Source organism: Polypterus senegalus, chromosome 13 (assembly GCF_016835505.1).
Source record: "Polypterus senegalus isolate Bchr_013 chromosome 13, ASM1683550v1, whole genome shotgun sequence".
NCBI lineage: Eukaryota > Metazoa > Chordata > Cladistia > Polypteriformes > Polypteridae > Polypterus > Polypterus senegalus.
Window position 1 is genome coordinate 36,185,976 of NC_053166.1, and position 20,155 is coordinate 36,206,130.

Sequence of the window (20,155 nt, forward strand, 5' to 3'; positions counted from 1 at the left end):
CAATGTAACGACGCTAAGACTGGTGAGATGTGCTCAAACACCACATAGACACTGACTGAGTCAGTAATAGAAAGCAGGCCCCTATTAGGGAGAGGCCCTAAATTAAATGCCATATCATGCTTTGAAAAAAAACATGAATGTGTTAACATGGCATCACTGCACTGTGGTGGACATGGCATCACTGCCAAAATGGTTGGCTTTGGATGGGCCACTTCTTCTGAAGATTGCTTGTCAGGCTGTAGAGTTTGTTTTTTTTTTTTTTTTTGAAGAATTTATTAGTGCTTGCTGGGGCCTACCCAGAGATGTGTGAAGCTGTCCTGTTATGGGCTGTTATCCTGTCCAGGCTTTGGTCTTTGACTGCACAACATTGAAAGTGCAGGCTCTTAATTTATTGAGTTAAAAAAAATGAATTTGCCTTTAACATGTCATTGCAGTGTTTCACATTACCATATTTTAAAAATCCATCTTGTGTACTATCTAAACTTTAAACAGTTGTCTATAAACATAAGTGCGTCACCGCAACAGCAGATGTTGTTAGTGCTTAACCTACATCTGTCTGCCCAAGATGCTGCTTGGGGGTTGCTTTACGCCAATATTCCTCCAATGTCGGGACCCCTTTTGCAATTCTTCTCAGAACACTGCTTTGGAAATAATGCATCAAACGAGTGAGACATTTCTTCAGCGTCAACTGAGTGTGGCCCAGACTGACCAGATAACAAAAGGGTGGACACACAACCACAGACCATTACAAACCACTCCTCACTGGCCGGCTAAATGAAAACACGGGTGACTTGCTGGTCTTCAGTGTGACATTTCATAAAGAAAATTGGCAGGCAGGTGTTGTGGGTCAATGCCTTGGACTCTTGTGCTCAAATCCACAGGCTCAGTTCCCAGCACTGACTCACCATGCAAGTGTGAGCGGGCGAATGAACAAACCAGTGCTGCTGCTCTAGGAGCGTGGAAACAGTTATACCATGGGAATTTGAGTTATCATCAAAGAATTGGCTTCATAAATAAATGTAAATGTGAATATACACAATAAAGGAGCATTGAATTCCCTACTTAAACACTAATCTCTTTATAATCACTTGTCTGGAAACGAATTGAATGTTGTGAAACTTGGCCTTTTTCTTTTATTTTCATTGTCCTGCACCTTCCACTTTTTCCTTCCTAATTTCCCCTCACTTCTCAGCTGCAGCCCACCTGTTAATAATTTAATCGGGTTAACCAGCCATATCTGGTTTGGGAGCTTTTCACATCTCAGCAGGCGCCGAGGTGCAAGCTCTTTGAAATCTTCGTTAAAAACCTCGGGTCTGCTGCAGGTCATTGACTCTCAATGGAGGTGGGAGGGTCCCTTACCTTTTTTTTAATATATAGTGACTGCTGCTGTTCATGAATGGGCTTCCCTTCTGGTGGAATTGCCACTTTGTCGTCTTTTATGTGTAATTCTTTTTTAATATATAAAAGAACCTCGATTTCATTATCTACAAATCTTACTGAGGCTTAGAAGTTTGAAAGGATCAGAGACACCTCTCCTTTTCCAGCAAAGGCCTATGGAATTAGCTTTGCAAAAAGTACTTGTTTTTGTCTTTATTTGTATTTGTGCACATGAAGTGTGTGCCTATATATAATTTGTAAATATCTAATAAATATATATAAAAAGTATACCAAATATATACATTCATATGTGTGTGTATGTGTGCGTGTATATATATCTATATCTATATCTTTATAAATATATATATATAGATATAGATATATATATAGAGATATAGATATAGATAGATATATATATATATATATATAGAGATATAGATATAGATAGATATATATATATATAGATATATAGATATATACAGTAGATAGATATAATGTATGTGTGTGTGTCTAAATCTACAGATATCAACTTACACGTATATAAGTGTACATGTATTAAACATCAGAAACACAATGCTTTTTGCTGATGAAGCTAGACAAAGTTGTGTTGTTATATATATACTGTATACACATACACATTCTTTTTTTAAGTCTGAATCACAGTCTGATTATTTGGGTGGTCACCTACCAGGTAACACTTGCAGTTGGTCGGTTAGTCGGCAAACATCCAGCATGTTCTCTCAGTTGCCAGAAGCAGCTCATAGATATGTGATACAGTGTCTGGCAAATATTACTAAGAGTACACAACATGTGTTTTGCCCGTCAGATTTAAGCACTTTTGCATTCTTGGACGTCTGCACCTAAGGCAAAGCCTTATATTATGTATATAATATATATACATGTATATAATATATATATATATATATATATATATATATATATATATATATATATATATATATATATATATATATATATATATATACATACACACATACATATATACATACCCCCACACACACACACACACAGAACAGAAGAGAGAACCAGTGCTGCCCTGGTTGAGGAAGCCAACTAAAGTTCCAAATGAAACATGCCTGTGGTAATCCCCTCATCAAATAGGGGATCTGTGCAAAATTAGATGAAGATTATGCAGTATATACACTATATTTATCACTATATTCAGGTAGAGGTGTCTGCTAAATAAAAAATAATAGTAATAATATAATACAATTATGAAATAATCCACAGGTAAATATACACATGCACGTTCGCACATAGATAGATACTGTACATAGATATATATATATATAAATAGTGTGTGTGTGTGTGTGTGTGTATGTGTATATATATATATATGTATATGTATGTATATGTATATATATATATATATATATATATATATGTATATGTATGTATATGTATATATATATATATATATATATATATATGTATATGTATATATATGTATGTATTATAAAAGAAAATCCTGGAGAGAAACACTAGGGATACGAAACATGATCTTCACGTAAAGATCACGGAAGACACTTTAAAGACCCGCGAGACAAAAGAGATTGGCCACAGAGTGTCTCGCAGGGACATTAAACATAAGACTTTGTACCAAGAGATTGACCCAAGAACGTCTCGTGTGGACGTAGAACATGAGATTCTTGCAAGACACGCCCTACAATATCAAATAAGACTACGGGCAGCAAAACACTCAGTCGTGTAAAGGAGGCTTTGAGCACACACAGATCCAGGGCTCTCAGCGCATATAAAGTGCATAAGGACAGTACGTTATAAATGAAACGTAGATGACTAAGCGAAGAAGAAAGCAACGCGAAGAAAAGAGACTCAAAAGCGTTGGAGAGGAAAAAAAAGAAAAAGAACAATCTTGGTGCAAATTCAGAAAATAAGGAAAGTAATTATCAGCCCAGAACAAGTGCAATTGAAAAAAAAAAAAGCATGTCCAATCGGGCTCAGAATTAAGAAACAAAGTAGGACTTCATAAAGACGTTCATAAACGTTGGCGCTAAACACATGCTTAGCAGGTTAGAGATAATGAAAGCAGTGGAATTCGAAAGGCTCAAAAAAAAAAAAAAATGGTGCGATTCACATGTGGAGAAAGTTAAAGAATATGAAAGTAATAAAATTAGAAAGTATAAAAAATAGAAAGTAAAGATCACAGTAGCGCAAACAAAGGAAATTATTACTCGAAAAAGGGAAAATAATCACCACGGACCAGGTGTCATTGAAAAAGAAGCAGGACAAAGCGAGGTCAGAAATAAAAGACAAAGAGTAGAAAACAAAGTAAAACGCCATAAAGAGGTTAAAAAACAAGGGGGCCAAACACATGCAGAGCAGATTAGAGATAATGAAAACTGGAATTTAAAGACTCAAAAAAAAAACGTAGGCGCGAAACACATGCAGAGCAAGATACAGAATATGAAAGCAGAAAAAAACGACAGTGTCAAAACAAAGAAAGTAAACATCGCATTAGTGCATAAAAAGAGAAATTATTACTTGGAGAAATAATGAAAGGCGAATAGAAATTGAATATATGGACATAAGTGATATGTCAGAAGTATGTAAATATTGTAAGGCTTTGAAGTTTAAGTCAGAGAATTTCAAAAACTGGGTTTACCTCACATGTATTTATTGGTTACTTTGCAAAAAAAATTATTAACTTCTGATGATGCTGATCGTTTTGTCTGTGCTGAAATTCCAAACAGAGAAACCTATCCTGAATTATGGTACAAAGTCATTAAACACAAGTCTCACTGACCTCATTTAAAAGATTCAGCACATTGGGACTCGAAAGATTCAAAATATTGTTTTTACAGAAGTTCAGAAATAAAAGTGAAACTAATGAAATAGCAACAATTCAAAGAAAAAAATAAATCTTAAAAGTGTGTATCCGGAAAACCAAAAATGGGGGTTGGCGAGCAAATCGAGCCACACACACAGACACATGAAAAGATTCCAACTGTCATCCTACAGAACTGTGGCACAGCTCATATTGAGAGCATACCAATTTGGGGGACTCTGCTTCTACACGTGTTTTGCTTCCATACAGAAAACGGAAAGCAAGCAATCATCTTAGCTGGTCGAGCTTCCAACTGAGAGAACATCTTGAAACAGACTTTCTTCTTCCTACAAAAGCAATGTTTGTTTTTTTATCACGTATTACCTAATGCTTTCTAATTTCTAGAAAATCCATAAATTTAAGGCTCTCCGAAAAAGATGGAGTTTGCATTCCTGAAAGCTGACATGAAAGCCACAAAACTGCATCAAAGCTAAACTATTTTTTTTTTATTTATTAGCAAATTGCAGGTTTGAAAGTGGATGGAATGTCCTTTCTTTTTGCTGTGATGATATCAGCTGTAGAAATTGAGTATAAAAAAATCACACTTTTAAGTGCATATCAAATAGGGCCTTTAAAAGTATAAACACAAATGATAACCGAGAAGTTCACACCTCTAACTCGTACCACATCAAAGGATCCTGACATGACTCGATCAGCCATCTTGTTGAAACCCGTGAACTTTGTGAAGAGTCTAGTAGGAAGGTACTGTGCCATGACTGGCAGAAATCCAATACTTCTCTGTCTATCCACCCATAATTGTACTTTATTTTATATAGCGTTTTTCATGTCTATCTCTATTGTAAGGCGGAGTGGTGGCTCTGAGGCTAGGGATCTGCACTGGTAATTGGAAGGTTGCCGGTTCAAATCCCATAAATGCCAAAAGGGACTCTGCTCTGTTGAGCCCTTGAGCAAGGCCCTTAACCTGCAATTGCTGAGCGCTTTGAGTAGTGAGAAAAGCGCTATATAAATGCAAAGTCTATCTATCCTATCTATCCTATCTATCCTATCTATCCTATCTATCTATCTATCTATCTATCTATCTATCTATCTATCTATCTATCTATCTATCTATCTATCTATCTATCTATCTATCTATCTATCTATCTATCTATCTATCTATCTATCTATCTATCTATCTATCTAGTGCCTGCCTACATCCATGCCCTCTAATTTCACATTTCCACAAATGTCAGACAGTATCTGCTTCTGCACCCTCCCCAGCGATGTGCTTTCCCAAGGTGGCCGCCTCACATTGTGCAGGTGCAGGATTAGCAGATATACTCAATTATGAAAGTAAGACAGTAAATCTAATCAAGCTCTCTGAGTGTGGAGTGCCTCAGTGCCCGTCAGCCATACCTGATATCCTGTGTCATACACACTTTTCTCTGATTTAACATGAACGTTCAGGCCCAGTGATGTGTGCAGTATGGCATGTTGGCACACCAGCCTCCTGATTCACAGTTTTTGTTAGATCCATTTGCGTTTGGTGGAATTTTGGTTTTTTGATCACAATTACACTTCAGAAATTCAAATAAAGTGAGGGTCCATGGCGAGTCCTCACACGCACAGCCTTCTGTGTGTGCGTGCAAATGCCGTTCTGCCTTGCCAATTGTGTGCCCCACACCATGCTGCGTATCACGATTAGCAGCCACTTAAAAATGACTCTGTGAATGGCCATGCTCACCTAGGGGCCTCTCTGTTTGTCCAAAATTAATTGAAAGGAACCTTCTGTAAGAAATTCCATTAGCAGGGGTGAGAGGTGAGCTCTTTTTGGCCATCACAGAAAGCAAAAAGAAAACTGATGTAAGCCCACTCTAGTGTCTTTAGAGCTTGAGTCCAGTGTCATAGCAGAACAGTTGATTTCCTTTTTTTTTCCTTCTGTTTGCCTGTTTTTTTCTGAAAAACATTCTTCTTTGTAGCACATTAGAATTTGATACGGTTATGGAGGGACTGAGCAATGCATGATTCACAAGAATGGAGCAAAATTCCAGGACTTTACTTATACAGTAGATGTCAGAGAAAAAAAAAACTGATATATGGATGATTCTAATATTATATTCTACATTATTGATGATAAGGGTGGCATTGTGCTGCAATGATTGGCACTGCCACCTCACTAATGCAGTGCCCTGGACTCACCAAGTTGTTGTCTCGGTGGAGTTGGCATGTTCTCCTTGTATCTGTGTGGGTTTCCCTCCTGGTACTGCATTCTCATGACATTTGTGAGGGTGGGCCCTGTAATGGACCTGTTGCCCGTCTAGGGCTGTTTCCTGCCTTGTGCCCAGTGCTTTTGGGTGAGACATCCTTGAATTGGATTAAGTGAGTTAGTAAATGTTATATTAATGATGACAAATGGGAGTCTGTCATCAGCTGTAGACCCTCAGTATTACACCTGTGTGGGGAAAAAAAAGAATAATTAACAAAAACTGAAATTCGCTGCAGAAATTACCATTGTTGTGATAGATTCAGAAGTAAAGCCGTTTTGTGAAAGGTGTGATGTGAGATGAATAAATGAAGAGGTAGCACACTTACCTCACAGCTCCTGGACACTGAGTTCAAATTGCTGGCTTGCATGTCCCCCTCTCATTTGCATAGGTGTTCTCTGGGTGGTCCTGTTTTCTACCCGACCCCAACAATAAAAGTGGCAGTAAATTAAAAAAGGTGCCAGGAAGAAGTCGCACCATTTCTTTTAACTTTCTGATGCTTTTGATTTGAGGCGATGCTACAAAGACATGCATATTGGGTTCATTTATGCTTCTTGATTAGCCTAGTTTGTGTGTTAGTAGACGTGCCATTTTTCTTTGGGCGTTCTGTTTTCTTCCAGAAGTGTTCAAGTTAGCCTGAGTAAAGACACCATGCTGACCCGCGTCGTCGTGTGTATGAGCACTGAGGGACTGCCAACTGCCTTGGCCTGATGCTGCTGATGTAGCAGTAGTAATACTGGAGAAGTATTAAAAAGTGTGGAGTAACAAAGCTTGGGAAGATCAGATAAAGAAATGTCAAAGAAAATACGGCAAGTTATGAGAGGAGAGGTGAACAACGTGGGGAGAAGAATTGTGAATATTGAGATGTCGAGACAGAGAAGAAGACGACGACTAAAGAGAAAGTGGATGAAAGGGATCAAAGGGATAAAGAGGTATCAGGTGACAAGAGTGGAGGCAGCTGGTCTAATATAGCAACCCCACACGAAAATCGGAAAAGCTTTAGAAGAAGTAGATTTACAGTGAACATTTTAATTTACACGTTCAATCAACATGCAACAACATAGCATGATAAGCAAGAATGCATTAAAATACAAAATATCTTTTTGATTAATAGAACCACATATCAGAAAATGCTTCCTCTTTATTTGTACCTTAATAGTATAGGCTCCACCCCCATGAACATGCATTAGCATATGCAAATTTAGAAAACATGGGAATGATTGACTGAAGACAGTTGTTTTTATTATGTAAATTTTAGAAGTATATTGAAAGATTTGAATACAGAAACTACCCATCATGGCAGGAGTAGATATTGGACCATCACTGTAATTTCAGATACCGTATGTTAAAGACATCCAGTCACACATCAGCTGGTAGGCTGCACCTCAGTCTTTGAAAAACCCTCCATTGATAAACGTGTCATTGCATTGGCTTTTCCAGTCCCAGAGAGGCCTTGTGATGTGATTTGCCAGTGTGAGCACCAATTCATTTTGTTGTCTTTTTACCTAAATGGATGGAAGTGCAGGATATCTGAGCAGGTGACATTAAAAGGATTAGTATCTTCACATTTTGCTTTTACTTTTGTTACTTGAATGCTTTAAGAACCTCCATGTTAATAGCTTCTCACCTGTTTAAGCAGTAGTGATGGGCATTTTCATTCAATTTACTGATTCAGTTCTTTTGAACTACCTGATTAAGTGAATTGACTTATTTGATTGTTTGATTCATCAGTAATAAAAAACAAAACCTTTGTTGGTGATGAGGGTTCCCCTTGAATAAATACTGAATTAATTATTGTTTTTTAAATTATAATATACAATTTGCACTTATTAAATTGTATACTAAACATACCAATAATTCACATCATGTAATATTAACCTCTTTGAAAGCATGACAATATAATGGAAGTGCATCATTAAAATAACACGCTAAGCTCAAGTGAACTAGAATTGTGTGACTCGTTCTCGGGTATGATTCAGTGATTCACCATGCAAATCAAATCAACGAGAATCGTGTGACTCATTCACAAATGAATACAATACAATGAATGTGCTGTAATAATTGTACAAGAAAAGCAATTAACATATCGTAATTTAAATGTTTTGTTACTATATTGTGCATGTGTGATGAGTGAGAAAATGACCTTGCTAGCTGAATCATAAGTGAAGTGAAGTGAATAAGATGCATGAATCAGACAAGCAGTACTTGTACATGCACTTTAAACATCTATACACCAGAAGTTGATGGCATCACACATGCGCATTATACATCTAAATAAAGGAGGCTGATGTGATAGAAGGTCAGTGGCTTTGGGTGAATTTTAAATAAATAATCATGGCCCACGATGTGCAGGCTCCAATAGGTGCTGCGAAATGACGAATCAAATAGTCACTTCTGTGTCTGCTTCTTCTCTAAATATATTTATTCTTTTATTTTTAATATTCATATTTTTCTATACTCCTATACCCTCTTATAATTCAGTGCAATTAAAATGGCAAAAGGGCGTGAGGCTAACAAAACTCATAAACAAGGCTAGGGCTTTTACTAGCCGGCCCAGATATAGGCCTCATCCCAGGCAGCATAACCCCAAAATTTACTGACAGACTTTGGCCAAAAATGGGGAACAGGCTTTAAAAGTTCAACAAAAATCCAAAACATCCAAAATATATCAAAATGCCTTTCAAGGAAAAACAGAAAATCTGCTTTGAATGACAACTCCAAATGCAAACTAAAATGGCAGGAAAAAAAAAACACAAAAAAGGATTTGCCTAAAAAGGCAGTCCATGACAAAGAAGGCCCAAGACGAAATTTAATATTCAAAAACCACAAACCGAAGCAAAATATCCAAAAAATTGTTGTTCATGATAATTCATCTTTTCTAAATGTTAATGAACCACTGACAGATCAACTCCTCATCCTAATAATACATAACTTGAAGGCAGTCCTTCACTCGTGACATTATGGTGGTCCCAACTCCTGGGGTTTCACCCAAAAAACGCAAGGAACAAAGGAGAGCACATCCTAAATAGATAGTAAATAAATAATAAGAATAGTAGTAATGAAAAATACATAAATACAACAAGCATCAGAAAAATTATACTTGACAGTAAACAATGAAGGCATACAGAAGGAAAATCCAAAATATTTCAGGAAACACACCATGGCTGAAACATGACCCAAGATCAGAAGATGTTCTAGCTTTTGTATTTTACACAGTCGGTGCACACGTCGATTAACTGACTTGCTCAGGGGTCACACAGTGGGTGGGCGGGCTGTCATCCTTGGGATTTGAAGTAGGCTGCCCAATCCACTACACCCCTCTAGCCTCATAAGCTCCATCTCCTGACAGCCGGCACCTCGATCCATCCTCGGACTGTCTCTGAAATTCCTTGCTCACTGACTAAAACCGGCTTTGAATTGTTGAAAGCTGTCATTAGCAGGACATGTGCAGTCGTGCCTCACTCTCTCTTTTATATGTTGCCTTTTAAAGTCACCAGCACTTATTCTTCCAGCAACTAGCAGACGTGGTTTTGCTGTCCTCGACCCCCTGCCTGTCCAGATCACGTTGGCCAGGCTGACCTTTATCTCAGGCTGTTTTCTAATCCACCACACAAATCGGGAATGAATTTTGTAAGTGGGCACTAGCAGTAACATTTGAGGCTGGATAAATCCTGCCATGCAATGCTGAAAATCCACCACAATCCAAGGATAAAGGGTACAATCGCCTGTCCTCAGTCTTATGGGGTAGACACATCCCCTGCTCACGTCACTGTTCCATTTTGAAATTTCAATGCAGTTTCTCAATGACCTTTTGAATTATCCTCGGTGAGGAGATTTCAATGACTTGTGAGGGCTTGAAATTTATGCAGGAAAAACCAGTGACTGGAACGGGAATATGGACTGGAGGGCTAATGCCATTTAAGCCTGTTGACTTGCTATCAAAAACTTGGAATATGTTAATGACTTAACTGCAGGCCAGATAAAATGCATCAATGATGAAGATTTAAAATAAAAAAATAATAATCAACTATTACTAATCAGACATTACCTTGACACCCTGGGATTCTCCTTTTCCTAAAAGTAATTATGATATAACAGATAGGTGGATTGATAGATACAGTGAGTACTTTATTTGTCCCATGAGGGAAATTTAGTTTTTTACAGATTGATTGTTATACGTATTGTCCTGTAAGGTGTTTATTCTGTCATATAATTATTAAAATACGCATTGAAGAAGAACATTGTCAAACCAGTTCCAATTTAGGGTATGGTGTAGTAATTGTTATACGTGTTATACTATATGGGCATACGCTATTGTATGAAAACATTGTTGTTCTCCTTATAGTAAAAAGTGAACTGCTGTCACCTGGGCTTTAGAATAAGGTCACCGTCCTTCATGCATTTAACTAAAGGAGGCTGGTGTGGAGAAGGATATCCAATTATAAAAATGTCTGCTCCAATACCCCCACAATTTGAGGAGCAACCAGCCAACCTGGGCGGAACCTGAAAGATGGAAGTTAAACTGGCAGAGAAAGCGCAGCATGTCTTCTATTTGGTTGTATAATATAATCATAATGATGTATCATAAGTAGTGTATTTTATTGTATGCTATGATAATTAGTACATGCTGAACTATAATAGATGCTTTGGCCTTTTTCACTAATTAAGGGCTTCTTTAATCCCAAATGAAAATTCCGATACAAATGGCAAATCAATCCCAGAACTGCACAGATCTGCTGATGAGCACATTCTGCTCCATACTTTCCTCTTCCTTTTATCAAGGCCTAAATAACAATAAAATGCAGCTTTTGAAAATAGTAACCCAATTCGGCTTTTAAGCTGAGTCAAAGGGCAGAGGATATAGGGTAGAATGAGGGTGGGGGGGTGAAGAAGGTCGTGATGTGAGATCTGCCATGTCACATGCGTGGGAGAGGTTGCATTAATGGCTTTAGAAATGAGAAGCGCGGCTCTGCATTTTAATGCGATACGGATAAACGCCACATCGCCTCTGTGATATACTGCTGGGTGACAGATGGTCTCTGCGAGGGCCTGAAAAGTGCAAAGGATAAAGTTGAGAAAGAAACAATCCATTGCACATTCCTGGAAATGTTATGTCTGCAACGAGGCATTTCAGGCTCACCGGTGCCACCGTATTTCCCTCGCAGTGTTGCACCCTTGTGCTGTTCCTATTGTTTCTGTTTCTAGGCGCCACTCGAGGTGACCCTGACCAGAGTAGAACGTGTTCACACCCGGCTTATCTGACATGACCTTCATACTGTACATCTGACTGCTGTCTGGTCTGCTTCAGTCTGCTGTAGTGCCGTCAGTGTGCTGAGAAGCAGCTGGCAGTTCCTGATAGAGCTCAAGTGCTGCCCATCTCGAAAATGTGTGTACTCCGGCAGCTTCTCAAGTAAAACAAGGTGTGCAGTAATTTTTTGTAAATATTGCCATAACAATATAGACAAACATAAGTGAAGGGCATTTTATTGCAGAACTTTTGTTTGTAACTTAAATCTCTTTGAGAACCATGTAATCGAAATGTATGGAGGCCATTTTCAACAATGCCGCACCTCCTGTGTCTGTCCTCTATCTTTCTCTGTTACACCCACCACCTGCATGTCTTCTCTGACCACATCTATAAACCTTCTCTTAGGCCTTCCTCTTCTGTGCCAAATCACTCTTTAACACATTTTAGACTTTTTCTTTTCTAAGAACATTATCGATATTTTTTGTTGACCAGAACAGATTTGTGCTTAATGGACCTTCCATTTTCTCTCTCATTTATTTCTAAACGTTTGATTAACACCGATACTTCATGGTGCACATATAGAGGATTACATGGGACCAGTTTATCTAAAGAGCTGGTGGTTTCTGTGTCATTTGCTTCTTGTTGTTTACTTGTGACAGGTTATGAAAATAGGAAACAAGCTGAATTCTGGTCTCATCAGACCACAGAACCTTCTCCCAGCTGACTGCAGAGTCTCTCATGTGCAGTCTGACAAACACTAGCCAAGATGTCACATGCATTATTTTTCTTAGCCAATCTCCCATAAAGCTGCACCTAGTAAAGCACCTGAGTGTCATTTGTTGTCCGTACAGTCTCTCCAGTCTCGTCCATGGGCCTTGTGACTTCTTCAGAGGTCTCTTGGTGGCCTCTCTCACTTGTCGTCTTCTTCTTGCACGATAACTCAGTTTTTGTGGATGACCTGTTCTAGGCAGATTTGCAGCCATGCCTGTACTCCTTCCATTTCTGAATGACCGATTTAACTGGACTCTCGGGGATATTCAGTGACTTGGATATTTTCCTGTCACCATTTCCTGTCTTGTGCTTTTCAGTAACCTTTTCACAGAGTTGTTTAAAGTGTTCTTTTGTCTTCATTGTTACTGACTCACCATGAGCTGGACCTTCCACATCCAGGGGTATTAATACTGCAGTCAACTGAGACGCCAGACAGGTGATGTCCATTGAATTCATTTGGTGACTTCTAAAATTTAATTAGCTATACCAGCAATGACTTAGGTGATATTTATTATAATAAGGCTTATGGAATCAATGATTTTGAGTTTGATATTTGTAATTGTAATCTTTTCAGATGTGTAAATTATGACACTAAAACAAGGGTCCTCAACTCCTGTCCTGGAGGGCCACAGTGGCTACAGGTTTTCATTCTAACCCTTTTCTTAATTAGTGACCAGTTTTCGCTGCTAATTAACTCCTTTTCCTTTCATTTTAAGGTTTTATTTTGTTTTTTAAGATTTGTGCCCCTGAGTTTCTTCATCGTTCCTCTGAATTGCTTCATTTCTTTCCTTAAATGGCACCCAAATAGAAATGAAATGTGATGTGAGTCAACTAACAGAAGGACATTCATTAGGCACTGAGTCTTGTTGTTAATTAAACACGTTCTTTAATTCCATGGCTTGTTGCTGCTCTCATTCTGCAATAGCAGACATTTCTTAAATTGTTTCCTCTTTTCCCAGAGCTCTGTTAAAATATTTTGAGGACCTGAGCAGATCAGCATTCCCGAGACCTTCATCTTTCTTTATTTTCAGATATTGCATGATGGGCACCAGTTCGCTGGTCACATTTTGGCTCATTTTGTATCTCATTATTGTTTGGCTACTAATTAAGGAAAAAAAGAAACAATTGAGGGGTCAGAGTCTTCAAGAGCAAGTCAATTAAAATGAATTCAAAAGAAGTTAATTAGCAGCAATAACAGCTCACTTATTAAGAAAAGGGTTAGAATGAAGACCTGCAGCCACTGGGGCCCTCCAGGACCAGAGTTGCACTAAAGAGTCATTTTCGGTTGATCAGCATCAAAAAAGCCAAATGAAATCCATTGTGATTTAATGTTGCATATCAATAAAATGTGAAACCTTTCAAGGGTTGAATATCGTTAATAGGCCTTGTATGTCACTCCTGACCCTAAAATGGCTTACCCAGTTTCAGTTATGGATGGACTGGTGTTGCTGTCTCCTTATCTCTTATTTCATCCCTTCTGCACAGTGTAGCGAGTTGTCCAAAGTTGGAATCCTGTCTTGCACTGTCTGCTGCTCAGGTAGATTCTGTACCCTGTGAAACTTGGCTGGATTAAGTGTGTTTGATAATGGACAGATGAAAGTTCCTCCTTTTCTACATGGTTACAAAACCTCAAGTCATCTCACCCTCGTGTTTTGTCTTTTTTTCCTTTACAGATCATGACACATGCTTTCCCTTCTTAAACATCCATGGCGACAACGCAAACCTTGCCTCTAACCTGTAACGCCTCAAACCGCCTTGGTGACCTCTACCATATTCAACCTCATCTCCGTGAGTACAGGTGCAGCATGGGAAGTGTGGGAAGCCTGATAGAGAGACCTGATGTGTCACCAGAGCACCTAAAGACTAGCAAATCGGGGCCACAGGGTGCATTCAGGCAGCCGGATGGCCTCCTTAAAAAGGGCTTCACCCAGAAAGAGCTCTTCCAGTACCTCAATATCAACAAGAAGGAGTCGAAGTCGAGTAAGAAGGTCATCTCTGGCATCTCGTCCTTTAAAAGGGAGCATGGAAGTGAAGAGGGAGAGAACATTTACACCAAGGTGTATCATAAAGATGGAAAGGAGCTTGATTTGAGCAAGAACTCTTTGCCGGTGGGGGGCAAATTTGAAAAGGTAAGAACTCTCTTACTAAAATAACTGAAGCCTCTAAATGACCTGATTTCTATGTTAGCAGCCATCATGTGCATCTACCTCTTACCAACCATCCATCCATCTTTAAAACTTTCAGTTCAGTATCTTGGGGGAGCTGAAACCTGCCATGGCAGCAGTCAGATTAAGGCAGGAACCAGCCCTCACAAGAATGCCATTCTGTTGTAACACAATATGTAAATTTAGAGACACCAGTCCACCAAGATACTCAAAAAATCCCACATGAACACAAGAAGACTGTGCCAACTGTACACATATATTGACTGGGAGTAGGAACTGAACTTCACTTCCTGGTGAGATTGCCACCAAGCTGCCCACCTTTTCAGCCTAATTACAGAAGGCATTTCTAATGGCCCTTAGGGGGAGAAGTCATGATTTCAGGGCACTTTCTATCGCACTTTTATAAGCAGAGGGTTCATGAGAGCGTCAAACATAAGACAGTACAATACCCCAGTCAATCACATGACTAAATCCTGGTAAAACAGCAGAAGAAACCTACATAGACAGCACCCAATCTGAGAACCTATTCCAAGTATCTGGGCATTGTGCCCAGATATGTTTGTAAGACAAAATGAAATAACCAGGAGATGATTAACTAAAACAAGAGCAAAAGAGTTGTCAGGAGAAATTTCGGTCTTAACCAGAAACTCACTAGAACCAAAATTACATTTTGTTAGAGGCAAACCAAGAGAATAGTCCTAAAATGAAACCAAAGTCAAAAAACTGAAATGATCCTCATTACAAAGATTTAGGCACCGCAATATTTATACCATCACATGCTGATGATGTCATTGGAGGTGATGACACAGGAAACAAACTGATGAGGCTAAAATTAAGCTAAAATACTGTATAACGGTAATTGAAATTAGTGTTATTAAAATGACACCAAATCAAAAGCTAACTGATAGAAATGGATGCCCCCATAGCAAGAACCATTCAACGGTACAAACAGGGGGCATAAAAACAACTGAAATGTCAGGATTCTGCACAGAAGAACCCCTTCGACGTCAGTTGGAAACCCCACAAAATAAGGACAGCTATTCCCTGCAGCTCCCCCTGGTGGTACCCACTGAGCCCAGCAGGACTGCCAAACAGGGACTACAGCTCCCAGTATGCCCTGTGTGGATGTGTGCATGGGAACACCAGCCTACAAACGCTGCCACCCAGAGCACCAGGGAAGTATACAGTTAATGGAAGGCTGTCTCTCCATGTCCATCCACCAAACTGTCCCTGCGGCCAAGCAAGGCTCTTCTGTCCAACCCCACTGGGATTGCAGTCCATACAGTCATCTTTCCATGCTGGCATGTCATGTGAGCCTCCTGGCTGAGACGGGAGTCACCTTTCCTCTAACCAAACATTACGCTGGCCTCCTGGGTCCATCCTGGCAGTTCATCCATCAGACCTGCAATTCAAGGGTGCCAATAATATTCACCATACATATATACAGTAAACAGTAAGGTGGGCATATCCCTGAGGGTTACGTGTCAACAGCACCCACAAAAATGCAATATGAAATGTTTTTTATGTAAGTGAATCTAACTAATGTACAATATCTAAAAAAGACAAATGAGATCTTTAATGTGAAAGAGATTTAGAGGCATAATTAACAGATTGCTTTAAAATAAGAGATTCTTAATAGGTGTATAAGTTTACATACAGTACCTGTATACATTTTACAAAACAAATAAAGAATTAAAAATGCAGCTTAGACCTCTGAAAAGTTACACCCTGTACCACCCTGTGACACTCTCAGTGCTAACTCACACTTCAACACAGTCGATTATAATGGCAAGGCTGAAAAGCAAATGATCTATACAAGAGCGTTGAATTTGACATCATGATAGAAAAAGAGAGACAAGATGAGAATGAAAGTTAAAAAAAAGAAAAAAAAAACAAAAAAAGAGCTGCATATAATAATAATCAAGAACAAAGAGAATAGTCCAATAAACAAAAAAGAGAAAAATATCCCAAACAATATGCAAACTAAACTGAATGACAAAAAAGCAACGTTTTATAGAAGGAAGTCAGAGGATAAAGTAATTCATAATATTGTTTTTTGATGAGGCATTAATGCATTTTTTCACAGCACTGTAAATAAATAAATTTATTTGCCCTTGTCCTGATCTCATTTTTTTGCACGTTTGTCACACTTAAATATTTCAGATCATCAAACAGATTTAAATATTAGACAAAGATAACCCAAGTAAACACAAAATGCAGTTTTTAAGTGATGATTTTATTTATTAAGGGAAAATAAAACTATCTAAACCTACATGGCCCTATGTGAAAAAGTAATTGCCCCCTAAACCTAATAACTGGTTGTGCCACCCTTAGCAGCAACAACTGCAATCAAGTGTTTGTGATAACTGTGTGACAAACATGCAAAAAAAAAGAAATCAGGAAGGGGACAAATACTTTTTCACAGCACTGTGCTTTTTCTTATGGTTTACTTTTAATTTTTTACTTTTACTTTCTACTATGTTTTATTATTCATTTGGTATTTAAAATAGACAATTGTAGTGAAATATTCAGGTAACTGATTTTCTATCTATAATGACTAAGGACCAAACTGTCTTCCTCCTGCGCCCCACATACTCTTCTATATACCACTTCTTTAAATACAATCGCTTCCTCAAATGGAGGAGCGCCCCACCACCTTTCGAGTGGCTCAGCTGCAAGACAGCAGGCACCCAGCGCCTGCCCCCGGGGGTTGCCGAGCGAAGCAAGCAAGGGGTAGAGTCCCCTAGTATTATTTTATATTGTAGTTTAAATCATTGTACCTGGACCATTGTAATCATGTTGAAATCATATCCACTGTAGGATGAGCGGTATAACTGGTGTTTGTTTCCTTGTAGAACAGGTCAAATCCTTATGGCTTATCTGAAACATTCTCTTTTATTATTAATAGAAATGCTAACCTTTATTGATTTTACTGAAGGTGGCACAGTTATTGCTGCCGTATGCATGTGAATGTTTTAAATTTAGATGACTTCTTTAATCCTATAAATATCAACTGCTTCAGTTTACTAACCCATCTTTTTTTTATTGTTTTAGTCTCGATTTCGTCCATCAGCATTCAAGCCAGTCACTCCAAAGAACTTCAGTTCCATGCAGAACTTGTATCCTTCTAAAGTGGAAGAGCTTGAGAATGGCCTTCCAAATGGCTTTCACGTCTCTTATGCCAAAGTGTCTCAGACGACAGCAGCAGCTGCCTCATCTACATCCTCTTCATCCCCTGCTAGAAATGGCCCAGTCAGACCACCACCTCCCCGGACGCTTACCGAGGATGAGGAGAACATGTCTGACTCAGGCCACAACTCCTTGAATAGTCTTCCTCCGTATAAGCCACCTTTCAAAGCTCACCTGACCCAAATCAGCGCCTCCATGGGGCACATCAACCATATTGGCTCTTTAGATCGAAGTTCAGTGGGTTCTAAAAGTGGGGTCTCCACGGCCACGGACATGTCATGCCGCAGCATGGCCACACTCAACCGGCTGCACTGCTACGGAGGAGAGGCGCCACCTCCTTATGAACTGTCTCCATCTTTGGAAGATGTGGTGCGTGATTTGGAAGATCGGCTGCAGGAGAAGGACAGCGAGCTGAAGCAGATGCGCAGGAACTTGGATGAGAGCGAGGATGCTGTTGCACAGGTATGAGTTCATCATTCTTTAGTCCCTGCCAAAAATCTATTTATTGAACTGCTTGTTTCTAAATCCATTCTTTTCTGAGTGTTCTCCGTTAAAAGCTTTGCATCTGGAGCTTTACTCTAATCTGTCATTATACAGTTCAAGTGTTTTAGAAACGGCTGATAATCATTATGGACATCTTTCAAGGCAGGGCTTGTCTGTGTCACAAATCTGCCTTTAGCTACGAGTCTCCACAGGTCCTGCAGTCGTCTTCCTGCATCCCAGATACTGTATGTGTGTGCGTTCCATTTATTGTTGGTACTGAACTGGTCCTCCCGTGTGCATGACAGTGGGCACTGCCAAGGACTGGCTCCCCATTCCTGCTATATACTGCCAGGATAGGCCCTGACCTTAAACCCCCCATGACATTGGATTGGATTTCACAATGCTGAATATTACAGTGTGCAAGAAAGATGTGATTTCATTGGCAATTCTGCCATAACAAATTCATCATGTCTGTGCAAAGCACGCTGTGACAGTGAAGGCTCTGCAAGGTGCAACGTAAAATAAAAAATAATGATTGGTGGTTAAACTAGACAGCATTGTAGTTTTATATACAGGAGAGATATGCACTGAGTTCGTTTTTGTCCAGATTATTGAGTAAGAACATCCATGAATGATTTTTATTTTAAATCACTGTAGCCCTTGGCCAGTCGATGGATTACCTTATGAATAAAGTACAGTATATCAATGTTATCTGTGGATAAGGTACAGATCTTACATTTTCTCCAGGTCACATATATTCTGTACTTATATAAACATGTGTTCAATAGTTTTCATTAATTATCCCAGTTTCCCCTGTTTTCCATTATCAACATTTGGTGCAAATAATTTCCTCCAGTATTGCCGTACCATCCATCCATTTCAAACCCCAAATTTAGGTTCACAGAGTCTGTGCAAAGAGTGGTCCATGGCAGTGCAGGTTTATGAATTAATTATTTTTGAATAAACTTTGCACTGCACTTTATTGGACTTGTTTTGTTGATTTGTTGAGCGCTATATGAAATAAAAGCACCATACTCTTGCTTATTATGTGTCCCCATTGCCTGGCTCATCCCGGCCCTGAGTTCAAGAGGTAATGCCAGCTGCAGTCAACCCAGACCTTTATACAGTCCATTGCATGGCACACACTGATACTCACTCATCCAATGCCAGTTAAACTAACCTGGGCATCTTTGGAATATAGAAGGTAATTTGACATACTTGAAGAAAAATGGCACGGAGAGGTGAGAATGTGCAAACTCCACACAGGGCCATCTGTTCAGACCTGAAGGTGTGAGGAAGCGGCCTGCTCATGCGTGTCTGATTTGCTGCATCTTCAGTCGATGTGCCTCTGAGAAGCTACCTGCTTTCTTTGTTGCTCTCATCTTTTAAATAATTTTTTGCCTGTGCTTTTGGCATTTGCTTACGTGCCAATGCATTGTGCAAATCAGATGAAAGAACATAAGAAGATTTTTTATTTTATTTATATATATATATATATATATATATATATATATATATATATATATATATATATATATATATATATATATATATATATATATATATATATATATACACAAAGACATACATACATACATACACACACATATAGTTCCACTTACAGCTATGCTGTGTTAAAGTCATCTCCACTGCCCTGTAAGACTATTTGACACAAAGCGGAGATAACGCTGATATTCTCCATTATTGGCACAGGAGCTGAAGGTTACTGGGTCATTAAGAAATCTGTTATAGACTAACCAACACAAAGCGAGGTTAGCATACCAAACCACAGACAGCAACATGGATAACAGTGAGAATTCAATAAACATAAAAACGATGTGTTCACAGTGCC

The 20,155-nt window shown here is 38.9% G+C and overlaps 1 protein-coding gene across 1 annotated transcript in view; it reads left to right on the top strand.

Annotated features, from left to right (window-relative positions):
- n4bp3 (NEDD4 binding protein 3) overlaps nucleotides 1-20,155 on the top strand; it is a 155,129-nt gene that overhangs the window by 117,696 nt on the left and 17,278 nt on the right. Inside the window, exons 3-4 of the mRNA XM_039774191.1 lie at nucleotides 14,140-14,595; nucleotides 17,686-18,282. Coding sequence (XP_039630125.1) covers nucleotides 14,173-14,595; nucleotides 17,686-18,282 — 1,020 coding nt within the window. The 5' untranslated portion in view covers nucleotides 14,140-14,172. The remainder of the gene's footprint in view (nucleotides 1-14,139; nucleotides 14,596-17,685; nucleotides 18,283-20,155) is intronic.